The sequence below is a fragment of the Chelmon rostratus genome, chromosome 10 (genome assembly GCF_017976325.1).
Source record: "Chelmon rostratus isolate fCheRos1 chromosome 10, fCheRos1.pri, whole genome shotgun sequence".
Classification (NCBI taxonomy): domain Eukaryota; kingdom Metazoa; phylum Chordata; class Actinopteri; order Chaetodontiformes; family Chaetodontidae; genus Chelmon; species Chelmon rostratus.
Window position 1 is genome coordinate 22,394,668 of NC_055667.1, and position 27,781 is coordinate 22,422,448.

At 42.9% G+C, this 27,781-nt stretch overlaps 2 protein-coding genes across 2 annotated transcripts; both read left to right on the top strand.

Annotated features, from left to right (window-relative positions):
• Positions 1–2: 2 nt before the first annotated feature.
• Positions 3–4,943, top strand: timm17b (translocase of inner mitochondrial membrane 17 homolog B (yeast)). Its single transcript, XM_041945595.1, has 6 exons — positions 3–45; positions 1,031–1,130; positions 1,217–1,280; positions 1,489–1,617; positions 1,724–1,834; positions 2,878–4,943. Exons 1-6 carry the CDS (start codon positions 20–22, stop codon positions 2,964–2,966), a joined length of 519 nt encoding a protein of 172 aa, XP_041801529.1. The 5' UTR covers positions 3–19; the 3' UTR covers positions 2,967–4,943.
• Positions 4,944–5,633: 690 nt separating this feature from the next.
• Positions 5,634–27,112, top strand: cacna1fa (calcium channel, voltage-dependent, L type, alpha 1F subunit a). The gene is made up of 47 exons (XM_041945147.1): positions 5,634–5,752; positions 6,613–6,800; positions 7,002–7,109; positions 8,949–9,088; positions 9,178–9,323; positions 9,417–9,569; positions 9,657–9,853; positions 9,948–10,051; positions 10,159–10,301; positions 10,392–10,460; positions 10,541–10,604; positions 10,706–10,732; positions 11,246–11,406; positions 11,506–11,731; positions 11,851–12,058; positions 12,168–12,288; positions 12,379–12,451; positions 12,544–12,607; positions 12,690–12,747; positions 12,830–12,926; positions 13,074–13,203; positions 13,308–13,367; positions 13,459–13,565; positions 13,749–13,836; positions 14,657–14,764; positions 15,176–15,228; positions 15,322–15,468; positions 16,625–16,826; positions 16,931–17,089; positions 17,176–17,286; positions 17,372–17,455; positions 18,531–18,551; positions 18,683–18,817; positions 18,912–18,977; positions 19,406–19,497; positions 19,716–19,875; positions 21,350–21,477; positions 21,597–21,693; positions 21,780–21,882; positions 21,977–22,078; positions 22,268–22,392; positions 22,527–22,888; positions 22,983–23,138; positions 23,635–24,008; positions 24,487–24,602; positions 24,702–25,031; positions 26,335–27,112. Exons 1-47 carry the CDS (start codon positions 5,734–5,736, stop codon positions 26,539–26,541), a joined length of 6,189 nt encoding a protein of 2,062 aa, XP_041801081.1. The 5' UTR covers positions 5,634–5,733; the 3' UTR covers positions 26,542–27,112.
• The last annotated feature ends 669 nt before the right edge of the window (positions 27,113–27,781 follow it).

The following is a 27,781-nucleotide window of genomic DNA, read 5'->3' on the forward strand; positions in this document are numbered from 1 at the left end:
TCGCTTGACGACAACAAACATGGAGGAGTATGCCCGTGAACCTTGGTAAGATTAGTTTTTAAACGATCCCCTTTCGTTATTTATTAAAAAATGTTAACCCTGGCCATATTTTTGTCTTCGTAATGTCATATTCAAGTTGTTGTGAGAGTGAACGGAGAGGCTCAGTGGGTTAGCCGGCTAGCTTAGTGAAGGGTCAGGGATATTAAGAGATAAAGCTGTGGTTAAGTATGAACCCACAGATAACATAACGTTTACTAGCCGAAGTCACAGCAACCTTTTATATCAGCTAAATATGCCAGTGTTATTAAGTGACAGCTGAAGATATTATAAAAAGAATAAAACTTAAAAATAAAATTCAAATGTTAAACTAAGCTATACGTCTCAGTTTAAATGTGTGAATGTGACCAAGCCATCACTGACCCGCAGGTAGACAGACTACCGTTACAGTACTTTACATAGTCTGTCTAAAGTATTTTCATGGTTAAATGAGTCCATTATTTTATGTAATTCATTTGTTTCCTCTTTTGTATAAATTAGACAAACAATGTGAAAAAATACCCATTTGATATTTTGCTTTATAAATGGTTTAAGCAGTTGATGAATTAATGCACAATTACGGATTATTGTTCTGTTGAGTGACTAGTTAATTAATAATCAACAACTATTTCTTTAGCATAAGATGGTGCCACATCAGTATATGATATGATCGGTATGACAGGGACAAATAAATGTTAAAAGTTTCGTCACTAATTCACTGACAATGAATCAACCAGATTCTGACAATCCAAAATCATTGCAATTGCTCTGTGTGAATTCTGTCTTGGTGCCAGTTTTCTCCACCCTATAAAGTGTAATGAAAGGCTTTGTGGTCCAGGCATAACTCATTGTAGAGAGTGTCCTTGCAAGTCTGCCTTTAGAGTGCTGAAAATGCACATCTTACATTACCAAGCCTTAACATGTCTCATTTTTTTTGTCATTCCATTCATATATTTGCACTTTCTTCCTGTCTCTTCTTCATGCATTCCTGCAGTCCCTGGAGGATAGTGGATGACTGCGGAGGTGCTTTCACCATGGGTGCAATTGGAGGAGGGTTGTTCCAGGCGATCAAGGGCTTTCGTAATGCCCCCGCGGTGAGTTTTACACGTAATGGTAATGATAGTGACTTCCGCTCGCCAGTTTTTTAAAGGCAGAATTCAACAGTGCTCTAATGTTTCAGGGAGTCGGACACAGACTGAGAGGTAGTGCGAACGCTGTGAGAATAAGAGCGCCACAGATTGGAGGTGAGAAGGTCGTCCTTTGTAGCCATGAGTTGTTTCTTTTACTGTAGCTCTTGGAATATTCTTATGTTACATATTAAAGTTAAGTCACGCCAGTTATTGTGTCTATTAAATGATTTACCTGCAAAAGGGTTTGTTGTATTTTGGTAGGATTATACATTAAAGCAGTCAAACACTCACTTCTTTAGCTTTTTGTGTGGTGGTTTTGCAGGCAGCTTTGCTGTATGGGGAGGGCTCTTCTCTACAATCGACTGTAGTTTAGTTCGCCTGAGAGGGAAAGAGGATCCTTGGAACTCCATAACAAGTGGTGCACTGACTGGGGCTATCCTAGCAGCACGCAGTAAGAGGATGCTCATATACCAAAATCAATTCGACACCAGCTTCCTGTGTCACTGACCACATCAAATTCATTATTATGAATGAATGAATTTTGTATCTTTCTGCAGGTGGGCCGTTAACAATGATGGGCTCTGCCATGATGGGGGGAATTTTGCTGGCTCTCATTGAGGGTTTTGGGATCCTCCTAACCAGATATACAGCGCAGCAGTTTCAGAACCGTAAGTGAAGCAGATTGAGTTTTGCAAATAATATTTTAAGCAGCTATTATCAATATATTTGAATTAACAAAGGACCACATGATTGTATGTGGAAGTTGTCACTCTTAGTGATGAAACCAAAGAGAATTATCACCTCTGCAGTTCCCCTCAGTGTTTAAACATCTTTGTAATCTCAATTTTTTTGTTTTCGCATCAGTAACTTAACTGTTTTGTTTAACTCTTACCTCTGTAAGAGCATCGGTTTCAGCACAAAAGCTGTAAAAACCAACTGTACACTACCTAACTCCAAATGAATGCCAATTAATGCTAATGTTGCTCCGTGTCTGATGGATGTGTAAATAGGCAATTGTTTGCCAACAAGTTTCCCATCTAAAGTTAAAAGGTGATAGTGTGTCAGTTTTGTGCTAAGTTACACCCAAGTGCCCAAAAAAACCCATTGTTGCCAGTTTAAATGAACAAAGGAAAATCGTTGAGTCCCTGAATGAGTATTTGTACAATGTAACGGCTCCAGCCTCCCTGCAACCCTCCAGAACCTTCCAAACAGAAGTGTTTTCACTGCATTATTGTTAATAACCTACTTATAGAAATAATAACCATTCGTGAATGGTCACAGTTTGCAAATGGCAGCCCACTGTACTAGTCTACAGTACTGTGAGAAAAGCCTCTTTACACATAGAGATCAATTAGTTGTTTTGTGTTGCTTTTCTGTTGTTTTGCTGTTGGTTTATGCCTGCCATTGGCTGACAATTTTAGTCGGCATTTTCCTCCCCTTCTGTTATCTGTGGTTACTGTACAACAACAACAACAACAAACTCCGAGCTCCGACTTGCGGAAAGCCATAGACGTTTTTCACAGCAGACATGTTGACTTGTTCAGTGGATGAGGGTGGGGGAACGTGGGCACAGCAAAAAGAATAATTGAACAGTGTAAGTGGACTAAAAAAATGGTTAGGTTAAGTGCATCTAAGAGAAACACACATTCTAACTTCATACTGCCACAAGAGCCTGAAATTAACTTTATTGTGTCTTCCTTGTTTTCCTCAGCTATTCCCTTTGCAGATGACCCCAGTCAGTTACCCCCAAAGGATGGGGCTCAGCAGCAGCAGCAAGGGGCAAAGGGGCAGTTTCAGTAGAGAGCAAACAGGACTGAGGCCAGCGGTGGACACAGTGAGTCAGACCAGAGAGCAGAGGGGACACCAGACATTACTGCAGGTATCAGGATGACCAGGAGGCGGAGATACTGGTCCTTAAACTGGTGTCAAGTAGTTGAGCTGTTTGCTGATATCTCAGGGGTAATCTCTATAGACAGGTATCTGCATCTGAATGCAGAATCTGTAGGCAAAGGACATGATTTGGGTATCGGAAGCATTCTGGTTTCCATTTGTAGTCTGTTTGTTGTTTATTTAGTGTTGACCAATCACCTTTGAGCAGACCTTGGTTGCATGCAGGCAAACAGTCCGTGTGGATGCAAAAGAGGTGGAACACATTCAAAGAAATGCAATCTCATAACCCATCAGCTATTCTCTGATGATAATTTAGCTTTTTATTTATTTATTTATTTATTTATTTATGAACTAACCCTAACCATGTTTACAAATGTTAGCCAAAGTGTGGAGTTGTTGTCAAGTTTGAAAGTCAAGTTGCTAATTGGACTGTAAACGGTGACCAGGAAGAAGAAGTCTGGGCCTGGCTGTCCATTAGCTGGATATCTGCTGGCTACCCCAGAAGCCATGAATCACTGGCCGTTGCCCCCAGAGGCTAAATCGTTTTCAGAAAATAGCCGATGGGTTCTGAGATTGCCTCAGGGCTCAATTAATGCGAGTTTTAGTTGTTTATTAGTGAATGTTTGTATGTGAAGGATCCTTCCGACAAATCTAATGTTTGCACCTCCAGCATCTCGTGCAACATTTTCTGCATTAATGGTTACTCACTGTGACCTTTTTGGGTTAAATATGCAAACAACATTGATATTTGAAGTCAATTTAATTATTCTGCAGTATTCAGTATTTTAAAAGAGTAGCGTGACATTTTGTGGAACTGCGCTTATTTGCTATTTCTTGCCAAGAGTTAGATGAGAATATCAATGGCACTCTTGTGTCTGGATGGTAAATATGTAGCAGGAGCTAGCATCTTAGCATAAAGACTTGAAAAAAGGGGAAACAGCTAGCCTGGCTCTGTCCAAAGGTAATGAATCTTATATAGCTCATTTGTTTCATATGTATAAAAAATGAAGTGTAAAAATATAAGTTGTCGTTTTATGGGGGGTTACGTGCCTGGCTATTTCTGGGCTGGGCGCAGTGACTTGCTGGGAGTCTTGTCATCGCTGTGAGGTTGCCAAGCAACCAGTGGAGTTTGCATCTATCTTCCCATGTGACTCTTGGCAAGAAAAGCGAATGTTTCCCAAATCATCAAACTATTTAAATATTATATTTACAGCTTCCAAAGATTTTATACTTGTGTGCACAGATTTAGTAAACAGTGAAGCCAGTGTTTTAATGGCTTCAAGGTCAAATAATGAGAAAAATTAGATGTCTGTTACATCACAACATCGTGTTTGCACAGCTAGGTTTTTTTAATATTGAAAGTGGGTAGTCTGAGAGTATATTTCTAAATGTGTCATTATATGTCAGCAATCAATGCAAAGAACTGTGGATGATTTAATGTGTGTGTGCTTAGGATGGATCCACGCTCAACCAAACCTCATTCCTTCCTTTGTTTGCAGTATCTCTTAATAAGATCTTGCCTCACCTGCTTGTGTAATTTTGAATCTTTGTTATAATGTTACATATTAGAGGGATGAGCACAAATCACGTCTTTTCTGCAATATTGCAAAATATGGATGAGTTTCTAGAAATTATGGCTTGAATTTTTCAGCTCCGTTAGCCAGTTTTCATGCACACTTTGTCACTTGGATCACTGCATTATCCATCAAGCGACCAAGCACTTTTTAAGCTCCATCTCTGTGTTTCTATTAAAATGCACCTGCACACAGCAAAGAGATGATGCAGTATGATCCTGTGTTTAGCTCTCAAACGATGTATAGAAAGAGTGTTTATTTTATGTATTGTCTGAATGTATTTATTATTTATTATATTTATGTTGCAACTGTTGAAAAGAACAATAAAGACATAAAATGTAATTCAAGGCTAGTGTTATTTTTCCACGTTTTCCACTCGCTTTAGCATGCGTAGATGTAAAATAATAACCGGTGACATTACAAACATGACTGCGCCTCTTTCTATTTACAGTGGAAGTGCGCCCCCTGCCGCCTGTCTTCCGTTACTGCACCCATCTGCTGCTTCTGTCCGAGGTCCTGAATCAGGTTTCTCTTAACTTGCAGTGTTGAACAATCCTAATTTTTCCACCCTGACAATACTTCTGAATATTTCTCTATTCTTTTTTATTCTAATTTTGCAGTAAAATCCCTCAGAGCCGCAGGGTTTCTCCTGAGTCTACCTCCACCTTCCCCTTGAAAGATATCCACTGTCATCCTTTTAAACGGCTCAACTAGTTTAATCCCGACGGCTGACCACCGCGGATATGGGGACGCGTTTGTTTTAATATCCGTCACCGTTTTGTGCCTGCACAGATAAAAAGCAATTCCACTTTTCGTTGACACGCGTAGGAAATTACCAGAAGTTGGATTTAGTAAAAAGTGGATTAATTGGATTTCTGGGCTACAAGCAGGCGGTGAGCGGGATGGCCCGTAGCCTCTCAGCTGCACGGCCGCGCTGCATGTGGATATGAAGTGACAGGCTGCAGATGGTCCGTTTCGTACCCCTAGAAAGTGCACTCTTTTGGGGGGCCAAATTCATATCTGTGGTCCGTTACGCATCGCAGATCCCCTGAGGAGTGGATGGTGGGTTTTCTGAAGTGATTTCGTGGTGTTAAACTGCGGACATGGATCCGGCTAAGAAAGGTAGGGGCCCCTTCACAATGTGTGAGGTTTTGTTTGCGCACAGAAGAGAGAGAATATGAACATTATACCTTCAGGAAGTCTCACTGTACTGGAAAGCTATGTGCTGAATAGAAATCAGGGAAAACTGCAGGTGGTGTAGGTTCAAACTATCTTTTTTTTTATTAAATAATAAATCCAGATATTCAGTGAAGGTGACACAGTTGGACAAACACAGTTCATTCAGACAGTGAAGCTCGTTGTCTACAATTTAAAAGCATACTGTACAACTTTTACCATAATCAGATGCACTTCTGGCATCACATTCAGTATTCCCACAATAAGCAGGTCCGTTTTAGCTCTTTATGTCCATATTTTTGGCTTCTCCTGTGTAGTTTTTACACGGGTCAGATGATAAATGTGTCCACAGGCTTATTCTGTGTGCAGGGCTTCCTCAACAGGTGTTCATGGGCCTACATGGGGATAGTGCTGGGCTAAGTGCCACGCTGCTCCCAATAAAGAAGTAGGTCACATCTGGTCTTATAATATGAGGCATTCAGGACAGAATACCTGTCTGCTACTGCAGCCATGCTTCAAATCCCTCCCTAACTGTGTTGGATAATAAGATGTGGGCTCATATTAGCGATGAAATGATCACCTGGTGTGAGAGAGGACTGAAAGTTGTACACAAACAAGGGCTGGAATCTCCTTATCAGTACAACAGCAACGAGCTCTCTATGTCCATCACACCCCAGGTGTATCATACGTCTACACATCCAGCGTAAAACCAATCACTTTGTGAATCCTTCACATTTTGATTTCTGGATGCTTTAAATCACAGAATCACATAGTTACTGCACACTTGTTGTCGTTCTTTTTGACAGATGCTCCCCCCGGGGGCGATGGAGGAAAATCAGACACCCTTGGGTCAACTGGCTCGGCCAGAAAGAGAGGAGGGGGGGCCAAGAAGGCGATGCAGGCGAACAAGTCTGCCCTCAGGGCCCCCCGAGCCCTCTGCTGCCTCACCCTCAGCAACCCCATCCGCATGGCGGCACTGGCCCTTGTAGAGTGGAAATATCCTTCTCTGAGTCGGCTCGGGTGCACAGTGGTTTGTGTTTTTCTGCGAAGACTTCTTAATATGATGCAGATGTATAATATGTTCATGAAAAGGTGTTTGGTTGTAGGTGGGTTAAAGTTTTATTGTGATGTTCTGTGTGTATTTTCCCGGAAAGATGTGTTCACGAGGCCTGTTGTAGCCTTAACTGCAATCCTCAAGCCCTTTGATATTTTCATTCTACTCGCCATTTTTGCCAACTGTGTAGCCATGGGTGTTACCAAGCCGTACCCTGACGATGACTCCAATGCTACCAATCACCAGCTGGTGAGTTTCCAGTGGAGAGATATGCAGAGGCTGAACCAAACTTCTTTCTTTGATTTCATCTTTTTCTTTGTTAACTCTTACTGGAGCAACCTTCTTCATTTCACCTGTGTGCTCCCACTCAGGGTCTTTGTCTGGGTGTTTTAAAACCAGCTTTTAAAGTATGTTGCACCTCTAACACAGAAATTTCAGAGCAAAAGTGCACAGCAGAATGTGACAACCAACAAAAATCATCACACAGTCACAGAATATGTCACAAAAACAGGGATGAAATGTAAAACCTGGGTTAATTTTCTACATAGAAAGGAAAGAAGGGACCTGGAAAAAGAAAGCACTGTTCGAATTTCCAGTCTTAATCCAACAGTTCAGTATTCCTTCCCTTGTCTGTATGACTGACGCATGTATGCATACACCCATGCATGACGCATAGTCAGAAACTACTAAACTAAGATCAATCAGTGAGAGGATGTGTGAGGGGAAAAAAAGGTGTTTAAAGAGAGATCTTAGAGTCGCCACTATGCAGAATATCACATGAAGTTTGAACTTCAAACAGATGCTGGAGCTTATACAGCGCGGTAGAAACTGAAAGTATGAAAAGTTTAGGACAGCAACTTGATCCCTTTGAGGGGAATGAATGACGCTGTCAATGTGACCGTTTTGGATTTTCAATTATTAAAGAAAAGTATCTGCATATATGTTCTTATGTTCCTGTTTCCAAGGCTTGACTTGACATCCGTCTCACGTCATTTAAGGACACTCATAGATGATCTGTGACAGAAGTGTTGGAAAAAACGATTCAGTTTCTCATGAAAAGAACAGTGGTCAGCAGGTATTTTACAGACAGCAGTGATAATTAGTGAGAAGGTAATAGCATTCTGTTGGATGATAATGCTATTAGAGGGAAAAAGTTGCGGTGTGACCTGTTTTAAGTGACCCTGTCAGGGATCATGACTTACTTAAATACCAGCCATCTGCCTCATCTCATCCTCTATTTCTCTCTCTCTTATCCTCTTTCTTTCTGATGTTTTTTTTTCTGTAAATCACAGATGACACGGTGCTCAAACTGACAGCAGGCCTGCTTTTTCTTTGGCGCGTTGGAAATATGAGACCTTATGAGCCAACAGCAGCTTTATATACAGTATATTTACAAAAAGTCACACTGATAGCAGCAATCTTGCATTGCTGGAATTATCTTTACCTTGTAGAGGGTGAAAATAACCAAATATTTGAATCTGATTTTAGGTCATTGTAGTAAAAAGGGTAGCAGGGACACATACCTACACTTGCAGCAGGATAGATCTCTTTATTGGATTGTACAAAGGAGGTAAGCTGACAGTTTAACACACACCTCCTCACAGTGACTTGCTGTACTATCAGTTAATATCTCCAATTTTTGCATCAGGTTTTGGTGAATGTTGCTGATTTTTGTGAGTTCCAGTCATCTTCCATTAAACCACATGCATAATTGTGCCAACCCAAGGTAAAGGCCTAAGTGACAGTGGTAGCGGCGATTAGAAGCATTTAAGCTGAAGGATACAGAAAAGGGATTCGTTGACAGGCTTAAGCATGTGTTAGGCAGTGGGTTAAGAGGTTAGAAAGCCACTGCAGGCAGCCTCAAATGACAACACACGTGTTTTAAAGAAGGAAGCGTGGAAAAGACGGTTAATGCCACCTCTCGCTGCGTGTGGGGAGAAGAAATCAGCAGTTTCTAAATGTCTTCACTGTGACAATCAGCACTCTCCTGCATTTATTCCTTGCAGACGCACTCGCTGACGTCTAACAAAAAAAAGGTCATTCCAATTTTGCCAAACATCCCTATATTGCCTTTTCTTTTGTTCTCAGGAACAAGTTGAATACGTCTTCCTCGTCATCTTCACCATCGAGACCTTCACTAAAATTCTTGCCTACGGCTTAGTCATGCACCCCAGCGCCTACATACGCAGCGGATGGAACTTGCTTGATTTCATTATCGTCATTGTCGGGTATTTTTGGTGCTTCATGTTGTCACCATTTGGAAGCCACAAATGTTCCACTGCAAAGACATCAGCAGCTATTATGCGTCTCTGTGCAGGTTGTTCAGTGTCATAGCAGAAGCCATGACGGATCACAAGCCAGGGGAGGCCCACCATGCTGCAGGGAAACCCGGAGGCCTGGACGTCAAAGCTCTCAGAGCGTTCAGGGTGCTACGACCTCTTCGCCTCGTATCTGGAGTGCCAAGTGCGTTCATCATTCAACGCAGTTTGTTTCTAATGTGTGTTCCTGCACTTCATCCCACATGCAGAGTTGAAAAGTGTCTGTTTGCCTTGTCAGGTTTACAGATTGTGTTGAACTCCATCATGAAAGCCATGGTCCCCCTCCTGCACATCGGCATGCTGGTCATGTTTGTCATCATCATCTACGCCATCATCGGTTTGGAGCTTTTTATCGGCAGGATGCACAAGACGTGCTACTCCAGCAGCACAGGTCCCTGCTCTCACAACCAAAGCAGATTTTACGCAGCGTCCATATTCCGTGCATGATTGGCTCAACTCCCGCCGTTCTCTGCTCTAGGTCTCATGGTGGAAGATGATCCGTCACCTTGTGCGTTTGCCGGAAACGGCCGCTTTTGTGAGGACAATGGGACCGAGTGCAGGGGCAAGTGGGAAGGTCCCAACGGCGGCATCACAAACTTCGACAACGTTTTCTTCGCCATGCTGACAGTTTTCCAGTGCATCACTATGGAGGGTTGGACAGATGTGCTCTACTGGGTACGCAGACGTGTCTCTGGATCCCTCAGATGTTGCATTTGTCTGTTATAATTAAAAACGCTTACCTGCAGTTTGTCTCTGTCTCTCTGCACAGATGAATGATGCCATTGGCTATGAGATTCCATGGATTTACTTTGTCTCTCTGGTCATCTTTGGATCCTTTTTCATCATCAATCTCGTATTGGGTGTGTTGAGCGGGTGAGTCGCTGCTGCACCTTCTGTGCATTTATTGTGCTATGAGAATCAAAATGAATCAATTTGCCCTCAATGTTCCTCTGAGTTTTTTGAGCTATGCATGTGCACAGAGAGTTCTCCAAGGAAAGAGAAAAGGCCGTGGCGCGTGGTGAGCTGCAGAAGGCGCAGGAGAGCAAGCAGATGGAGGAGGACATGATTGGCTACATGGACTGGCTCATAGAGGCCGAGGATGTGGATGAAGAAGGAAACAAACGTTAGTTCAACCCGTTTTAAGCGCACTCAAACAAAACACAAATCTGTAGCTTTACATTTATACATAATCTGCCTCTGTTTGACTTCAAAGGTGCTGCAATTGCAAAGAAAAAGATGATGAAGAAGTTCGGCTGGTACAAACACAGCGAGGACGGTGGAGGTACGTCGGCCGCCACCGTCTGTTAGTGTGTATATTTTACGTTGATTCTCTCTAACAGCTTTCATCTCTGTGGTCAACAGAGTCAGACTCGGATGATGATATAGCATACCTCGATGATGACAGTGGCTTCTGTGCCTCTCTCATGTAAGGAAACAGAAAAATGGTATTGTTTTGATTCATCACTGACATGCAGCCGTTCATTAAGTCAATTCGTGATTTTCACTCACTTTTTTTGGTTTTCTCAGGGCAAAGATGATGGCCAACAGCTTCTGGTAAGATTTTTAGTATTATCGTAATTATGTGTTGAAGAGCACGAGCGTTCAGAGAAATCAAGTTTATTAAGTTAAGGTTCGTTTTCCTTCTGGACGAACGCATAACAATATACAGTTTGCATCTTTTATCATTTTTCTTGGATTGACATGTTTCAAAAAGTTGGGACAGGAGCAACTAAAGACTGGGAAAGTAGTGGAACGCTCCAAAAACACCTTTTTGGAACATTCCAGCTGTGAACAGGTTGATTGGTAACAGGTGATAGTATCATGATTGGGCATGAAAGAAGCATCCTGGAAAGGCTCAGTGGTTCACAAGCAAAGATGGAGCGAGGTTCACCACTTTGGGATAAAGGAGCAAACCAAAAAGGCCTCAAGGAAAACACATTGTCTCATTACAATCTAGCAAATATTTTATATGTTGTTTTGAAAATGAAGAAGGGCTCATTCAAGGCACTATGTAGTAACTGTCAGCCTTCACACCTAACTGAAAATACTATTTCCGCTCTTTTCTAGTGACCAGTTGTGCCAGCTGAATCACACATTCAGGAAGAACTGCCGTGTCGCCGTCAAGACCACCAACTTCTACTGGTTGGTGCTTCTGCTGGTGTTTCTGAACACGGTGGCCAGTGCCTCAGAGCATTACGGGCAGCCAAAGTGGCTCACGGAAATGCAAGGTAAGGATCCGTTCCCCTTTCATCTTCACTGAACAGCTGTAAACGCTGACACACGGTCACCGGAGAAAACTAAAAACTTCCCCTCTGCGTGTCCATCAGAGCGAGCCAACAAGATCCTGCTGCTGCTCTTCACTCTGGAGATGCTGATGAAGATGTACGCCTTTGGCCTGCAGATCTATTTCATGGCGCTGTTCAACCGCTTCGACTGCTTCGTGGTGTGCGGCGGCATCCTCGAGACACTGCTTGTAGAGATGGACGTCATCCCGCCCATCGGCATCTCTGTGCTGCGCTGTATCCGTCTGCTTAGGATTTTCAAGATGACTCGGTAATGGTGGTGAAACATCTGGAGCTTTTCAGGCGGCTGCACGAGGAAGCTGTTTTCAGCCGTGACCTTTTCCATCTTCTCTGATTCCTGCGTGTTCTCTTTGATCCTGTTGTTTCCAGGCACTGGGCCGCTCTGTCGGACCTGGTCAACTCGCTGCTCAACTCCATGAAAGCTATCTGCTCCCTTCTGCTCCTGCTCTTCCTCTTCCTCATCATCTTCGCCTTGCTGGGCATGCAGCTGTTCGGAGGCAAATTCAACTTTGACGAGACACAGATGAAGAGGAGCACTTTTGACTCCTTCCCTCAGGCTCTGCTCACCTGCTTCCAGGTGATGTTACTGCCGTCTCAACTCAGACATTTCACATATTGTGCTATTGGTTAAAGGTCTCTCACTCTGTCTGTCTTCTGTGTCTCCCTCTGATGGTCTTTCCTCGCAGATCCTCACTGGAGAGGACTGGAACGCTGTGATGTACGACGGCATCATGGCGTACGGAGGGCCCATCTTCCCCAACATGGTGGTGTGCATTTACTTCGTCATCCTCTTCGTCTGTGGTAACTGTATCCTTTTCCAGTGTTTGTGCCCTCAAACGTTTGGTCTTTAGTCCCAAACAGAACAGAACAACTGGACTCCTTAATCTTTTTGATCAGACATTCTGCTCAATGTCTTCTTGGCTATCGCTGTGGACAACTTGGCAGGAGGCGGCGGAAAGAAAAAAGTAGAGTAAGTCCAACACAAGAACGGATTATAGGGAGCAGCGGATGCATTAATAACTGACTCATCCTTTTATTTCCTGCTGTGGTTTGTTTTTTCAGAGAGAAAAAGGAAGAGGAGGAAGAGTGGGATGAGGACGAAGAAAAAGAGGATGAAGATGCAGGGGTAGAGAGTCTTGCAGCACCACACTGGGCATTTTCAGTCTGTAGAGTGAACAACTGCAGCTGACATTTTGTCTCTTGTGTAGAACGAAGAGGATGACTGGCAGGAGAATGAGGAGCTGAGGGCCATCGAGGGCCTGGAGGGTGAGTGTGACGCCCCGCAGGAGCAACAGCAGATGTGCTGAACTGTCTGTTACACCTCTGTTTGCACTTTATTTTATTGTAGGAGTTGCTCCATTAAAGCCTGAGTTCTCGGGGCCCAAAGAGAAGATTGTCCCGATCCCAGATGGAAGCTCCTTCTTCATTCTAGGAAAGAAAAACTGGTAATCTGAGATCATACATGCGCCAAATTAACTAATTTCTGCTCAAGTCCTCTAATCTTCTTCTTTAACTCCCCACTGTCTTATGCTTTGACACAAAACATTGCTAAAATAATCCACTCTTCTTTGTAATTTCCTTCCTGTTCGCAGTTTGCGCGTCGCCTGTCACAACCTCATCCATCACCCGTACTTCACCAACTTCATTCTCATCTTCATCATCCTCAGCAGTATTTCCCTGGCTGCTGAGGACCCAATCAAATCCCACTCATTCAGGAACATAGTAAGATCCGCTCACATCAGATCTTCATCAGACAGACCATCTGCTCATCATTACCTGCACAGTAAACAAGATCCAACACTGATACTCGTTTCTCTCATCCTCAGGTGCTCGGATATGCGGATTATGTTTTCACTTCAGTTTTCACGGTGGAGATTGTCCTAAAGGTAATCGTCGTAGTGGCTGAAAGTGTCATTTCTTCGACTTTGGACAGAATAGTTCTTAACTGCGTCTCCTCACTTCCTCGCTCATGTCTAGATGACGGTCTACGGAGCTTTTCTGCACACTGGCTCCTTCTGCAGAAATGCTTTCAACCTTCTCGACCTGCTGGTCGTCAGCGTGTCACTCACGTCCTTCTTTCTACAGTGAGTGGACACCTGTCTAACACCAACTGCACACACCTCTCATCTGACGGAAAAATCAATAGGAGTCGTTTTCCCAGCGTAGTTCTACGTTTTTTCTACATACTCTCTGTTTCTCTTCCCAATCTGCCATATTTTATTTCCTTTGGTTTCTTGACTCTGAATCTTTTGCATCGTTGTTCTCAGTTCAAGTGCGATCTCTGTGGTCAAGATCCTCCGAGTGCTGCGAGTGCTCAGGCCTCTTCGAGCCATTAACAGAGCCAAGGGACTGAAGGTACACAGTTCTCCTCTGTTTGATTTTCTTTTTTTCTTTATCCAAACGTTATATTAAGTATGGCAGTTATTGTAATAATAATGATGATAATAATGTTAATGGTAATAAGAAGAAGGTTATTTATTTAGCTTCTTTCATATAAGAATTGCAGCTCAAAGTGCGCCACAGTAAAGAAATCACATGCACCAAGTGCTTCACATGAGAAAGGCAGAAAAACATAAAAATAGGGATAGAAAATCAAATGCAAAATCAGATGAAAAAATATAGAATAAGATGGAGACTAAAACCCACTTAATAATGATAGTGAACATAAGATAAAGATAAGGACGGAAATAACAACAATGCATAACAAGAGATGGAAAATAAAACCACTGAAAATTAATTATACGGAAGTGCCGTGGTGCATAAGTGCAAGACAGAGCAAGCTTTTTTGGACTAAGGCCGCATCCCCAATTTCCTTTCAGCTGTTACTGGAAAACTTCCAGTAAACCAGCAGCAGATTATCGAAGTGCTCTTGAAGCCAAATAGTCAGCAAGGGATTTAGCAATATGGCTTGGTCCCAGCCCATTAAAGCCTTTGTATACATTTTATCACATTGTACAGGTGTTGCTATTTTTGTGGTCAGTGGTGGGGCAGCAGCAGCATGAGGGGCCCCGAGGGGGCACCTGATCATGTTTAACTACCATAGGGGCATCCAAGAGGGCACTTTTGCAGCATGATGGACACCTCGAGTGATATTTTTCATTCATTTTCTGTATTTAGCACATAGTTTATTGATATTGTGGCTAACACATGACCTTTGTTGTTTGCATGTTCGCAGAATGTGGTGCAGTGTGTGTTCGTGGCCATCCGAACCATCGGCAACATCTTAATTGTAACAACACTCCTTCAGTTCATGTTTGCCTGCATCGGAGTGCAGCTCTTCAAGGTGCGTGAGGGATTGTCCACTTTATGTATGCCATGGTGCCTATAATGTGTTTGTTGGCACTGTCATGGAGGTGTTAATTATGTTATGTGATGGCGGTGTTGTACTGGACAGCGTTATAGTGAGAGGTGTTTCTATTATTCTGCCCTCATGTATGTAAATGGTTGACAACCATTAGAAACACATCTCAATGTAATGTGTTCAGTGCAACATCACCTTTAAATATGACCTCAGTAATAAACATGTACTTAGTTTCTGACCTTTGTAAAGGTGGATGTTATGGCAGAGCTGTTGTATTGGACTGCATTAGACTTTATTAAGAGGCCGCTGAGTGTATTTTCTCTTCCTCACAGGATTTTAAAGGGACCTGTGAGTGTTTTTAATGGTTTAACTTGCCTGTGTTTAATGTTACAGGGCAGATTCTACAGCTGCACAGATGAAGCCAAACACACACCTGTGGAGTGCAAGTCAGTTTCCTCTTCTTCATTCATATGCAGCACCAGACAGTCTCCTGACACGCTGCCACATGTCATAAAATGTGTGCGTGTGTTTAATTTCAGGGGGACGTTTGTGGTCTATAAGGACGGGGATATGAACCACCCCATGGTGAAAGAGAGGATTTGGGAAAACAGCGATTTCAACTTTGACAATGTGCTGATGGGCATGCTGGCTTTATTCACCGTGTCAACGTTTGAAGGCTGGCCACAGTGAGTAGTAACTTTACGCTTTACATTGTGTTGGTGCAAAGGATGAGGCTGGTGTGATTTTATTTTATTTTATATTGTTAACAAAGCCCACAAAGTGTACTTCTCCACCCGGTCTGAAGTTTTACTGAAGATGTAGAAGATGTTTTTTTTTAAATGCATCACTCCCAGATGAAAAAATATTATTTTTAAATTCAACTTTTTGAAGAATGTGCTAAGTACAGTGCTATTTTTATCGCCCTCAGGTATACTTAAATATACTCAAGTACTCCTTGAGTATATCACGTGAGTAATACTTGAAGTGTAAACTGACACAAGTGTACTGAAGTCCACCGGAGAAAATCCTGATGCATGAGCATTCAAAACACACTTGCAGTAAAATTGTATTATATCGCCAATGTGTTGGAAATATTCTTAAATGCTAATAGTGTTTTTCTTGCTATTCATGCTGTTTTGTAATGTCTTAATTTCCCTGACATAGGGACAATAAAGTTACATCTTATCCTATCTTAAAGGACTTGAAAATGAGTGTACTTTTCATAAGTACACTTTATTACCATTAAAAGTATTAGCAATTTAGTACACTTTTTTAAAAGTACGCTAAAGTACAATTTATAATACACTTGCAATAAAGTACACTTTTTAAAAGTACTTTGAAATTCCACTTTAAGTATTGCAGAATTAGTTTATTCATGTTTAAAACATTTATGTAGAACTTAATGACATCTATTTAGAGGTAAACTTTTAAAAAGTATAACTTTTCTGGACTTAAGTCATATTTCTAATACACTAAAGTACTAGTTGTACTCTTTGACCTGGGCTGAAAGAGCTGGGCACTGCAGATTTTACAAAACATGATGGAAACAGTGTGAGTAGTGTGTTTGTTGGGGACTGTTCACACTCTGGTGTGTGCTGGTCCCCACGTTTATCATGATGATCCCTCATTATATGTGACTCAGGGCAACAGTGAGGCTCATTGATGAGTTTTCAATAGCTTTTTGAAACCAGTGGAGCTCGATGCCACAGAGAAATAAGATTTCATGGGTTTTGTTCATAATGATAAAAAAGAAGAATATCAGCAGCCTCACCCTCTAAGCTTTATATTAAATCAACGTTAGACCAAGAAATGTGTCCTCACTGTTGTCTTTTTTGTTTAAAGGCTCCTTTATCGGGCCGTGGATGCCAACGCCATAAACCGAGGGCCCATTTACAACTACCGAGTGGAAATCTCCATCTTCTTCATCATCTACATCATCATCATCGCCTTCTTCATGATGAACATATTCGTGGGTTTTGTCATCATCACATTTCGAGAGCAAGGAGAGGCCGAATTCAAAAACTGTGAACTCAACAAAAATCAAGTTAGTCATTTTCCAAAACTTTAAGATTTCAATGAAGCAGTTATTTGTGAGTGACGCATGTGTTTTTCACAGAGAGTAACGTTCACTCTGCTCTTTTCCCCCAGCGTCAGTGCGTGTACTACGCTCTGAAAGCTCAACCTATAAAGATCTACATTCCCAAAAACCCGTCGCAGCTCAAATTCTGGAAAATAATCAACTCCAGCCAGTTTGAATACGTCATGTTTGTGCTGATTCTGGGAAACACGCTCACTCTGGCTGTTCAGGTATCGTTTCGCACTACTCTGCATTAAAACAGGGAAAAATCGACCTGTTCCAGGTGTGACGGTTTGTGTCGCTGCTTCTCCCCCAGCATTACGAGCAGTCTAAAATGTTCACCTCCATCATGGACATCCTCAACATGATCTTCACTGTGGTTTTCACCATAGAGATGATTATCAAGCTACTGGCTCTGCGGGCTCATGTGAGGTTTCACTCTTTTCCCGCTGAAAATAACATTCAGGTCAACTGCCGCTGCCCTCTCACTTCCCTTTTTCTGTCCTTCGCAGCACTACTTCATCGATCCATGGAATTCATTCGATGCTTTGATCGTTGTGGGAAGCGTGCTGGATATTGCAGTGTCTGAGTTTAGTGTAAGTTTCTTCACACATTAATTTCTTTTAGCTGACAAGGGAAAAAGATAGCGTTCATTGTTCATTGTAGACACATTTCAAGAGCTCCTGTGAGTCACAGTGTTTCCACCACTGCTGTAAAAGAAGTGAAATTGTCAAAATGAGAATAGAAAAACATTTTTTTAACATCAAATCAAACTAATGTTACAAAATTCCAGTAAGGTTAGTGCATACTATATTAAATACTTGATTAGAGCCTTTGGTGGCACTCCTTTCTGTCTCTAAAATGCAAAAGTAATGAGTTTAATTTAATGTTTTGAAGCCAATAACTCTATTTGAAAGATTTTAATGTGAAAATGAAAAGCTACAAAATCTGTTCTCATTAAAAAAAATGTCATCGTCAGACCTTAAGATTGGTAGGTTTTGTACAAATGGGCCCAAATGCTATAATTCAGAGGAGGCAGGGAGTAAAAAGTCAATGGTTTGATAAATGCTTCAGCGAATGCGCAACAGACAGATTCACAAAAAGCTGGAGAGATGACTGAGGAGGAACAGGCCAGGAGCAGACAGACAGGTGACGGTTTAGCACCTGAGCACAGAAATACAAGAGTCAGGAAGGCAGGGAAGCAGCGAGAGGCGAGTCTTCAGAGGTCTAGGTCGTTACCATGAGGATAAACTGACGATTCAATGAATACTGAGTGGAGACAACGGTGCTTATATACTGTGGCAGCAGGTGAGTCTTGATTGTCTGATTGAGAGCAGGTGTGCTCAGGAGAGGAGGAGGCCGGACCAAACCTGTCAGCCACATCCTGCAGTGAGACATACATATACATGATAGACAGGGGAGAGACAGACAAAAGACAGGAGAGGGAAACAATATAGGAAAAGGAGCAGTATTTTTGGAGTAAATTTATTAAAACTTGTCTATTTTTTTATTATTCCAACAAAAAAAAAAAAAAAAACATTTGTATTTCCTCAGCACCGTTGTGTTCTCGGTGATGCACTGATAAGTTTAAAACTCCATGTCGCCATTTGTGCCCCTCTTTCCTCTCTCATGGCGTCCGTCTGATGCTGCTTACCTGGAATATGGATCCAGGGAGGAGGCGGCCATGGTGAGGTGAGAGCTGAACACAACCACAGCAACTCCAGATGTGTCTTGTTGTCATACTTCCAGATGTTATAAGTGTGAGCACTTGAACATATATATTTATTCACCTGTTTTTGTCTCAACGCATCCTTTGGCTCTAGGGCGGTGGAAAGGGAGAAAGTGGAAAAGTGTCCATCACATTCTTCCGTTTATTCCGAGTGCTGAGGTTGGTTAAACTGCTCAGCAAAGGAGAAGGCATTCGAACCCTCCTCTGGACTTTTGTCAAGTCCCTCCAGGTCAGTGCAGCAGAGTGAGTGATTCACCTAACACATGATGCTCCTTTATTAACTTGTTGTTTTGTAACTGTGCTCCTGACTTTGTTCTGCTCAGGCTCTGCCTTACGTTGGTCTACTCATCGCGATGATCTTTTTCATCTACGCTGTGATCGGCATGCAGGTGAGCCTCTCTTATCAATCAGTGCAACTGGCATTAATCAATTTAATAATTAATGACAAGACAGTCTGCTCCCACTTCAATGTGCTTTTATGAGCCATACTGACCCCCGCCAACTCTGATCCTGACCCGTGAACGCAACACGCTATGTTCACATAAAATCTCTGCGTCTAACTTGAAGTTTAATGCAAATCTTTTTGCTCGTCCATCCTCTTTGTTTTAAAAATCTGCAAAGCTATTTTCTTTTTCACACATATACTTCGCCTATATTTTTTGTAATTGTGTTAAGATTCTTGCAGTACCTGTTTCCTCTTCGTACGATCTTTATTGTGACAGGTACAGTATACATCAAAATACCAGGCAAATGCATTGTGTGTGAAAACCTGATTCCTAAAACCTGATTCTTACCAAGTGCACTCTTCTCCTTCCAGACATTTGGGAAAGTGGCCATTGATGACAACACACATATCAACAGAAATTGCAACTTTCAGACTTTCTTCATGGCTGTTCTGGTGCTCTTCAGGTGAGCCATGTTAACCAGAGAGACACAAACACTAAGTGCATTTCACGTTTTTACAACAGCTCAAATGTTACCTGCACCATTTGCTGCCGAGTGAAAGTTATGCCCCAACAAATATCTCTTCTTTCCTTCAACTACTCTCATTCTCCTCCTTTAAAACAAGATTTTAAAGCTAAAAGTGAAGCTGGAATGAGAATGCTGCCCTCTCTCTGTACTCGCAGGTGTGCCACTGGAGAGCAGTGGCAGGAGATTATGTTGGCAGCTCTGCCCGGCAGACGCTGTGACCCAGAATCCGACACTGAGCCTGGAGAAGAGTACACCTGCGGTAGCAACTTGTCCTACATCTACTTCATCAGCTTCTTCATGCTCTGTGCTTACCTGGTGAGCGAAGCTGAGGAGGATTAAGGATCCTTTCTGTCTGTTTTTTTTATTCTAATCACTCAGTCCTCAGATGGTTTGTAGTAAAACACTTTCCCTCTTTTGATAGAACTCCTGACTGCAAATTAAATTTAGGTATAATTCATCCAGACTCGTGTTTTACAGGCTGTCAGGTCAGGTGGGATCAAAGTCAGATGAAAGTAGAGAGGATAGTGTTGCAGCAGCGGTTTTAAAAAGCTAACCCCCTCTCCTCCACGTCCCAGCTCTTCAGAGAACTCCCACATCCGTGGATTTGGTTAATCCAGACAACAAAATCCTGATTTAAAAGGGTGAAAACACTGCTATCACCTCACTGCTATTTTAAGACAGTGAACAGGTTAAATGAAGGTAACTTTAAACTTGGAGAATATGTGAGAGCAGAATCTGAAGTAGAGAAAATGGAAAGTTGAAGCTCATGATGTTTCTAGCAGTTGCAGACCTGTGGAGAAAATGCAAAAGACAGTTTTGCTTATTACATCTTATTCCAGATTAATGATGAGAGTAATTCTAGATGCTGCCGAGGATTTTAAATTCACTTAAAGTACAACAAGTTCCACCAAGTTCTAACGCTGAAGTGTCAGCGCACCACCTAAATTAACAATGCAAGGCCAGAAATCCTTATTGTGAAAAACCAGCTTCTAACAAGTCTCTCCTTTACAACTAGACATTACACGTTTAACGTATTCATGTATTCACAACATAAATCTGAGTCCTGAATCTGTTTTCCCACTCGAAGCTGTTTCCTTGTTCCATGAAGCCAGATTCACGACCAGGCTCATGTTCGGCTCGTCTGCTCCGTGTGTGTCATTCCTTCTCTGGTTTCCTCTCTTGTGGACAGCTGACATCCGTCAGTCTGTGTGTGGTCTGTAACCTTCAGCAGAGACCCACCGGGCCCCCCTGACTGCTAAAATAGACCCCAAACGTCCACTTGGACTCAAGGAAGAACTGATAAAATTGTTGTGCTCAAAGGTCAAAGGTCACTGTGACCTCACAAAGCACGTCTTTGGCCATAACTCAAGAATTCGTCCACTTATTATGACAAAAATTTCATATAAATGTGACATAGGATAAAATGAAGAGTTGATGACATTTTATATCCAAAGGGTCAAAGGTCAGCGTCACTGTGATGTCATAATGATCTGCAGAAACACTTTTCTGCTCATTATTGAACACTGTAACTGAGGAGCAGAAGGCGAGACTGTGACCATATTTCACATTTGGTCAGATACTGAACTGGTGACGCTAATCTTGGGCGTCCATCTTGACACTGTGCTGATTGTAGAGATCTTCTGTGCTGCCAGGTTGAAGATTTGCCTGAAGCAGCCACGTTTTACAGTTTGCAGCTTCTTTGCAGCAACGTTTTTTTTTTCAGCATTGTTCAGGTTTGATAATGTTTGTCACAAGCAGTTGTTTAGTTTCTGTCCTTCTCTCTATCAAGATTATCAACTTGTTCATTGCTGTCATCATGGACAACTTTGAATACCTGACACGAGACTGGACCGTGCTCGGTACTCACCACCTGGACGAGTTTAAGAGAGTCTGGTCTGACTACGACCCCGAGGCCACGTAAAACACATTCCTCTTTAACCCTTCGCTACTTCTCCTGAGCTCATCTGCTTGTTTCCAGAATATTCTCACTGCATCTGTCTGTAAATGTCTGTTTTGTGTTCTTCTGCGTCTCGCAGCGGCCGTATAAAGCACATCGATGTTGTCACTATGCTGCGTAGGATTCAGCCTCCTCTTGGTTTTGGAAAACTGTGTCCTCATCGTGTTGCGTGCAAGGTAAGTCAGCCCGAATTCAGAGCTGCACACCTGATGCACTCATGAGTAGATCTCACTTCTTCATCCTCGTCCTCTTGTCTTCTCAGAGACTGGTTGCTATGAACGTCCCGCTGCATGCAGATGGGACAGTCACCTTCAACGCTACTCTGTTCGCTCTCGTGCGAACGTCACTCAAGATCAAGACGGAAGGTTAGACGTCCTGCACAGACACATGAGAGTGGCTCACTCAGTGTTTTTAGGGTGCTGTTTCCCTGACCGGATTTGTTGCCTTTGTCCCCGTCAGGCCCCATCGACCAGCAGAATGAGGAGCTGAAGGTGATCATTAAGAAGCTCTGGAAGCGCACCAAGCCCAAGCTCATTGATGAAGTCATTCCTCCCCCTAGAGGTAAACCAAAAAACCTGCATGGTAGCAGAAAGCACTTTAAATGTTTCATTTTGCCATTAGAGAGTTGTGAAAGTACCAAATTGCATAAGAAAATGATCCGTTTCCAAAAGTGTGCTGTTTGCCTGAATACAACAACATTTGTAATTCTCATCATCCGTCAGTTAACTAACTTTTTTTTTTCCTTCTCAGGGGATGAGGTGACTTGTGGGAAGTTTTATGCCAGCTTCTTGATTCAGGACTACTTCAAGAAGTTTCGCAAGAGAAAGGAGAGGGAGAGGAAATCCAAAAGGAAGGACAAGGCGGCTTCTCTGCAGGTGAAGTATATTGTGATTTTAACTTTAAAGTTTGAGTGTAGGAGGACTTTTTGCATATTTACTGGACGCTCCTGATTAACGCCTGGGGTGCAGACTGTACGATAATGTCTATAAGCATGTTTGTGTGTTGACAGCAAGGGCTGCGGACGCTGCAGGACCTGGCTCCAGAGATGCGTCTGGCGATGGCCTGTGACCTGGAAGAAGAGGAGGGTGCAGAGGGAGAGATAACAGGTGACGAGATCTTCGACAGTGAGGCCGGGACCTCGGTGACCACCACGCCCGCCACCACCCCTCTGCCGCACATCGACATGCTGGTGGAGCAGACGACTGTGATCGTGGAACCTGAGCCCAAGCCAGCCAACGGGGACGTGATCACAGAGCAGGTGATGGGCCTGTTGGAGCACCAGAGACCGGGATCAGAGCTGGCGGGGGTCAGCATTGTCACAGAGCAGCCTGTGAGGTCCGAACCCCTGCCCATCAGGTGTGTTCCTCTCATGTGATATCAGGCTGTGCATTAGCTGTAAATCCACACTCTGGTACTATACATTTTTTAGAAAGTCATAATGAGTTGCGTGCTCTCTCCTGTGCAGAGTGGACTCCATCAGCGAGTTGCCTCCTCCTCCTCCCCCAGAAATTGCAGGTGGAGGGGTTGCAGATGGAGAACCAGTTGTGGCGGCGACAACCGGAGTAGCCGAGCAGGTTTATAGCTGTGAGGCGGATGCTGCAAGTGTAGCATCAGTAGAGAGGTGAGAAACAAGAAAGAGAGTGAGTAGAGAGAGCCGTCATGTATGCAATAAATTAATAAATAAAGAAATAATCACATTTCAGCCAGTTTAATCTATGAGGTCACTGTCTGAAAAAATATTGCATATATTAAAAGAGCCATTTGAAACCTTTAATCACATTCTTCAGTAATGCTGCTGCAATGTGTGCCACATTGCACATTTTCGTGTAATTTACATGAGTATGTTAATAAAATAAGTTCAACCGACAAGTGTTTCTGGTGCTGACAAGCAACAGTAGCGAGATTTAATCAACCAGTCGGTGTTTAAATCATACACATCCCTACGTTGAACAGAGCCAGACGAGCTGTTTCTTTATGCTAAGCTAAGCTAAGATAACTATTTCCTACCACCAGCTTCATATTTAACAGACAGATGTGAGAATGGCGTCCATCTTTTCAGCTAACAACTCCTTTGGAAAGCTTATATCATGCTAAAGCTCTTGGTATGGATCTTGTAGGTACGTGTATCCGGAGCCTGTCTCTCCTGTACCGACTGAGACAGGCTACAACGGGCCGAGCCTGGACAGAGCTAGCAGCATTGGAGAGATACCCTATGATGCCAATGGCTTTGTTAGCAATGGCTACAACGACACCAACATGAATGGAGGGAGTGTTGCTGCAAGCCCAACGCCCTACGACACCAATGGATATAATGGGAACGGATACACAGGCTACAATGAAAACGGCAGTGTCATCAGCGCCAATGGTAATGGAAGCACATGCAATGAAAATGGCAGCACCGTCAGCGGTTACCCTGGGAACGGCTACAATGCAAATGAGAACGGCGGCACGCAGTTTGTCAGGAGACGGCTACTTCCTTCCATCCCGAAAGGTGAGAATCATGTCTGTTGGTTTATGTTTGTTATATATATATATATATATACACACACACACACACACACACACACACACCAATGATATACATGCATGTCATTGCAGTCACAGGCTATCACTGCTTAAAGCTGGATTAGGGCAGGCAAAGCAGGTAAATCTGCCCAGGCTGTCAGTTGTGTTGGTTTGTGGTGCTTTGATTTACTGCTTGTTTGTGCTTGTTGTGTTACGCCACTTTCAACTGAAATGATCTACCACACACCACACTTTAGCTGGAGCACACCCCGTTCACATATTCAAACAATGCAAACACACATGTCAAGATCTAAATGGTGCACAAATATGTCCTTCCATGAAGAGAGGGTCTATAAAGCTGGCTCATTTTGTTTGGAGGCCCCCTAGTGGACTAATCAGGCATTGCTAAAAATCCCTCATGCTTCCCGGCCACTTTCCTCACACCTCCCTGCTTATTGTTTCAGGTCGAACACCTTCCTTTAACTTCCAGTGTCTGAAGCCACAGAGCAGTGTGGACAACCACCTCCCCATCCCAGGGAACTACCGGGGGAACACCTCCCCATCCAGATCCCGTTTACAGGTAAATCAACGACACATGTGTGCACACACTCTCATGATGTTAACAGTGTGTCTCATCTTGTTTCACTGGTCTTCTCCTGCTCTTGCTCTCTTGTGTCAGACCCAGCACAGCCTGGACTCCCGCCCCAGCAGCGTGTCCTCGATGTCATCCGCCTCCTGGGGAAACACAGTAGCAGCTGGCACCACTCCTGTTCCAGGAATCATCAACTCCTCAGGACGCAGGGGCAAGCTCATCTACACCCCTATGATCCTGGTGGACTCAGCCACCGGCAACAGCCAGCCGCTGTGGAGCGACGCCTCTGCCAGCCTCCCAGCGGGAAGCCGTCCTGGCTGGTACCCCGGTCAGACGAGAACCTTCACCAGCGTGAGGATGCCACCGGTCAACCAGGGCTTCATTGACAAAGGCAGCGCGGACAGTCTGGTGGAGTCGGTGAGTAATAAAGCAGCAGGTGATTTTTGTGACTGAGAAACCTTCAGACCACCAGCATGTGCAACTTATAAGCATATACACATATAGAGTGTGCTATTTTGAATTACTCTGAACCCTCTGGCAGTTTGGTTTAGTGGGTTTTTTAAACTAAAACAATAATTTTCCCTCCTGTATTGACTGATGTGCATTTTAACAGATGTATTAAAGGACAGGCTCACAGCTCTTAAGGTCTATCTTAAAGCAGTAGTCAACAGTAGCAATAAAAATACTGTAACTCTGGAAGATAATGTCTTGATCTGATAATATCTGGAGGAGATTTTTGCACAAAACAGCAGACTTTTCACATTTTATCCTCCATCTACTGTGGCCCTGAGAGCTCAATGCACTGCAACTCAAGAAAACACATGCTGATAGACAAAACACAAGTAAATTAAGAAAACATGTCAGCTAATTTGACAACACATGCAGGATTTGGAAAAACAGGAAAAATAAATGCAACCAAAAACAGAAAAGCTGCAACAGAAACTGTTTCCAGGAGACACGGCGCAACATAGCTGGGTCACGCTTGTTGTCCGAGCAAAGAAAATTTTCCAACACCGCTTATAAACAGCCAACTTCAATAACTTCAAGCATGTCCCAGCTGCGTCCATCACTTTTCAGTGCCCCCGAGAAACCGTCTCCTTTGTCATCTGTGCTACTTGCAGACTTCCCGTATTTGTTTGTGTTTTCTCTGTTTGCGGCATTTCCTCTAAATGCTGCAGGTGTCGTCAAATTGATGAAGTTTTCTCAATGTGCTTTTGCTTTATACATCTGCATGTGTTTTCTTAAGCTTTGCTTTCAGGGCCACCGTCATTTACACTGGAAGCACAATAGGAAGGCATTATGAACAGAAGGAATGATTACAGCAAGCAAAACCTGTCTCAGTTAAAGCTGTTATTGGCTGGTAGAGTTTGACTCTTATAAACTGGTGCACCACTGAGAGAAATTCTTCTTCAAATAAGTTTAATACCTCCTCATTCTCCTGAGTGCACTGTAAATCCTTCTGCCCCTGCTGTACTGTTTACATTCTGATAGAAGAAATAAAAAAATAAAGTTGCTGCTCACTGGTAACCAGACGGCGTTTCAATTTGCTAAGTGACTCTTTCATCTGATAAATTTTCTGTGCATTGGACATAATGATAATCAGATAGACGTGCGTGTTATGTTTGCATGTCAGAGACAGAGGATGAGTGGCTGAAAACATAATCCCTCTCTTACATCATTCTTCCTCTGCTTTTGTTTCCCTCTTTCTTGCTAATGTCAGATCTTGATCTCCGAGGGTCTCGGCATGTACGCCAGGGACCCCAAGTTTGTGAACTTTGCCAAGCGGGAGATTGCAGAAGCCTGTCACATGAGCCTGGACGAGATGGAGAGCACCGCCGCCGACCTCATAGCTCGCGGGGCCAGTCAGTCGCTTTCTCGCTTTGAGGATGAACTGGCCGACGAAATGAACTGTGTGATTTCTTACTGAGATCAGCAAAAGTGAAATAACTGTGTGAGAAAGTGAGACATGGAGTTTAAGGTTAAAAGAACAAAATATTTTATGTGGTGTGTGTTTATATCCGCTGAGGAGGGAACAGGAAGTGGACTGGACGGCACGTGGGTAAGAGTGACGTGATGCAAACGAGACATTTTGCTAAAATGTGTTGGGTGAGATATGCTTTTATTTATGACTGCCAAAACACACACACACACACACAGAGTTTAAGAGCAGTAGTCAGTATGTGGCAGCATTCAATAAGGTATGAACACTACGGCTGTGGTTTGCAGAAGAGCTGCTGCATGTGACAGAAAACTGTGACATTAGCATCATCATGACAACGGACTATTTTTTGCATTGTATTCTCATTTTTTACTGTATTTGAATTGTTGTCACTTTATACAGCTGCCCAGTTAATGGCAAATAATCATAACATATACAAGTATATATGTACAGAATATATTAAACTATTAGCTCAATAAATCATTCCTGCTTTGTGACACAAATAATGAGATCCAGTTGAAACCATTAATTTGTGCTCGACAGCATTCGCTATTTTAGAGAAATATATTAATATACTGAATATTGAATATCCTCTAATATTAAAAATGCAAACTCATAGAAAAGTTTTTGATTTTTGTGACAATAAATAAAGCATCATGTTTTCTCAGATGTATATATTTTTTTCTTTTTTGTAATAGTGGTTTCACAGCAGTGCTAGAATGGATGTTGAAAAGCATCAAAATACAAAAGAGTGAATTATATAATGAGCCATTAATGGAGCGGCAGATGGACAACATCTGGGTTTCATTTCCCCTTGCAGAGAATAAGAATCATGCAGAAGAGTAAGCCATGCTTGTCTGGTGTTCAGTGCTAAAATAAACACTACATTCATCCCTTATTGCATTTGCATTGAAAAACCTGAACTCTCCCTGAACTTCCCCCAACGTGCTATGCGCAATAAGGTTTGCCAATAATAATCTACCAACATGGGAAATATATTCATCTAAAAATACAATCATGCTGCTTGTTAATGACCAGCAGCAGTTCACGAAGCATCACCGACCTTTTTATTTCCCCTCTACATCACTCCTCGTGCCTACTAAAGCGTGAACAGTCTCCATGCGCCCCTCTCTGCGTTAGGACCCCCGGGCGGCTCGCAGCCCCGTTAGAATAAAGCGGCGCCGCGATTGGACACACGGCCCGGCTCGTCTTTACTCCACGTCCAATG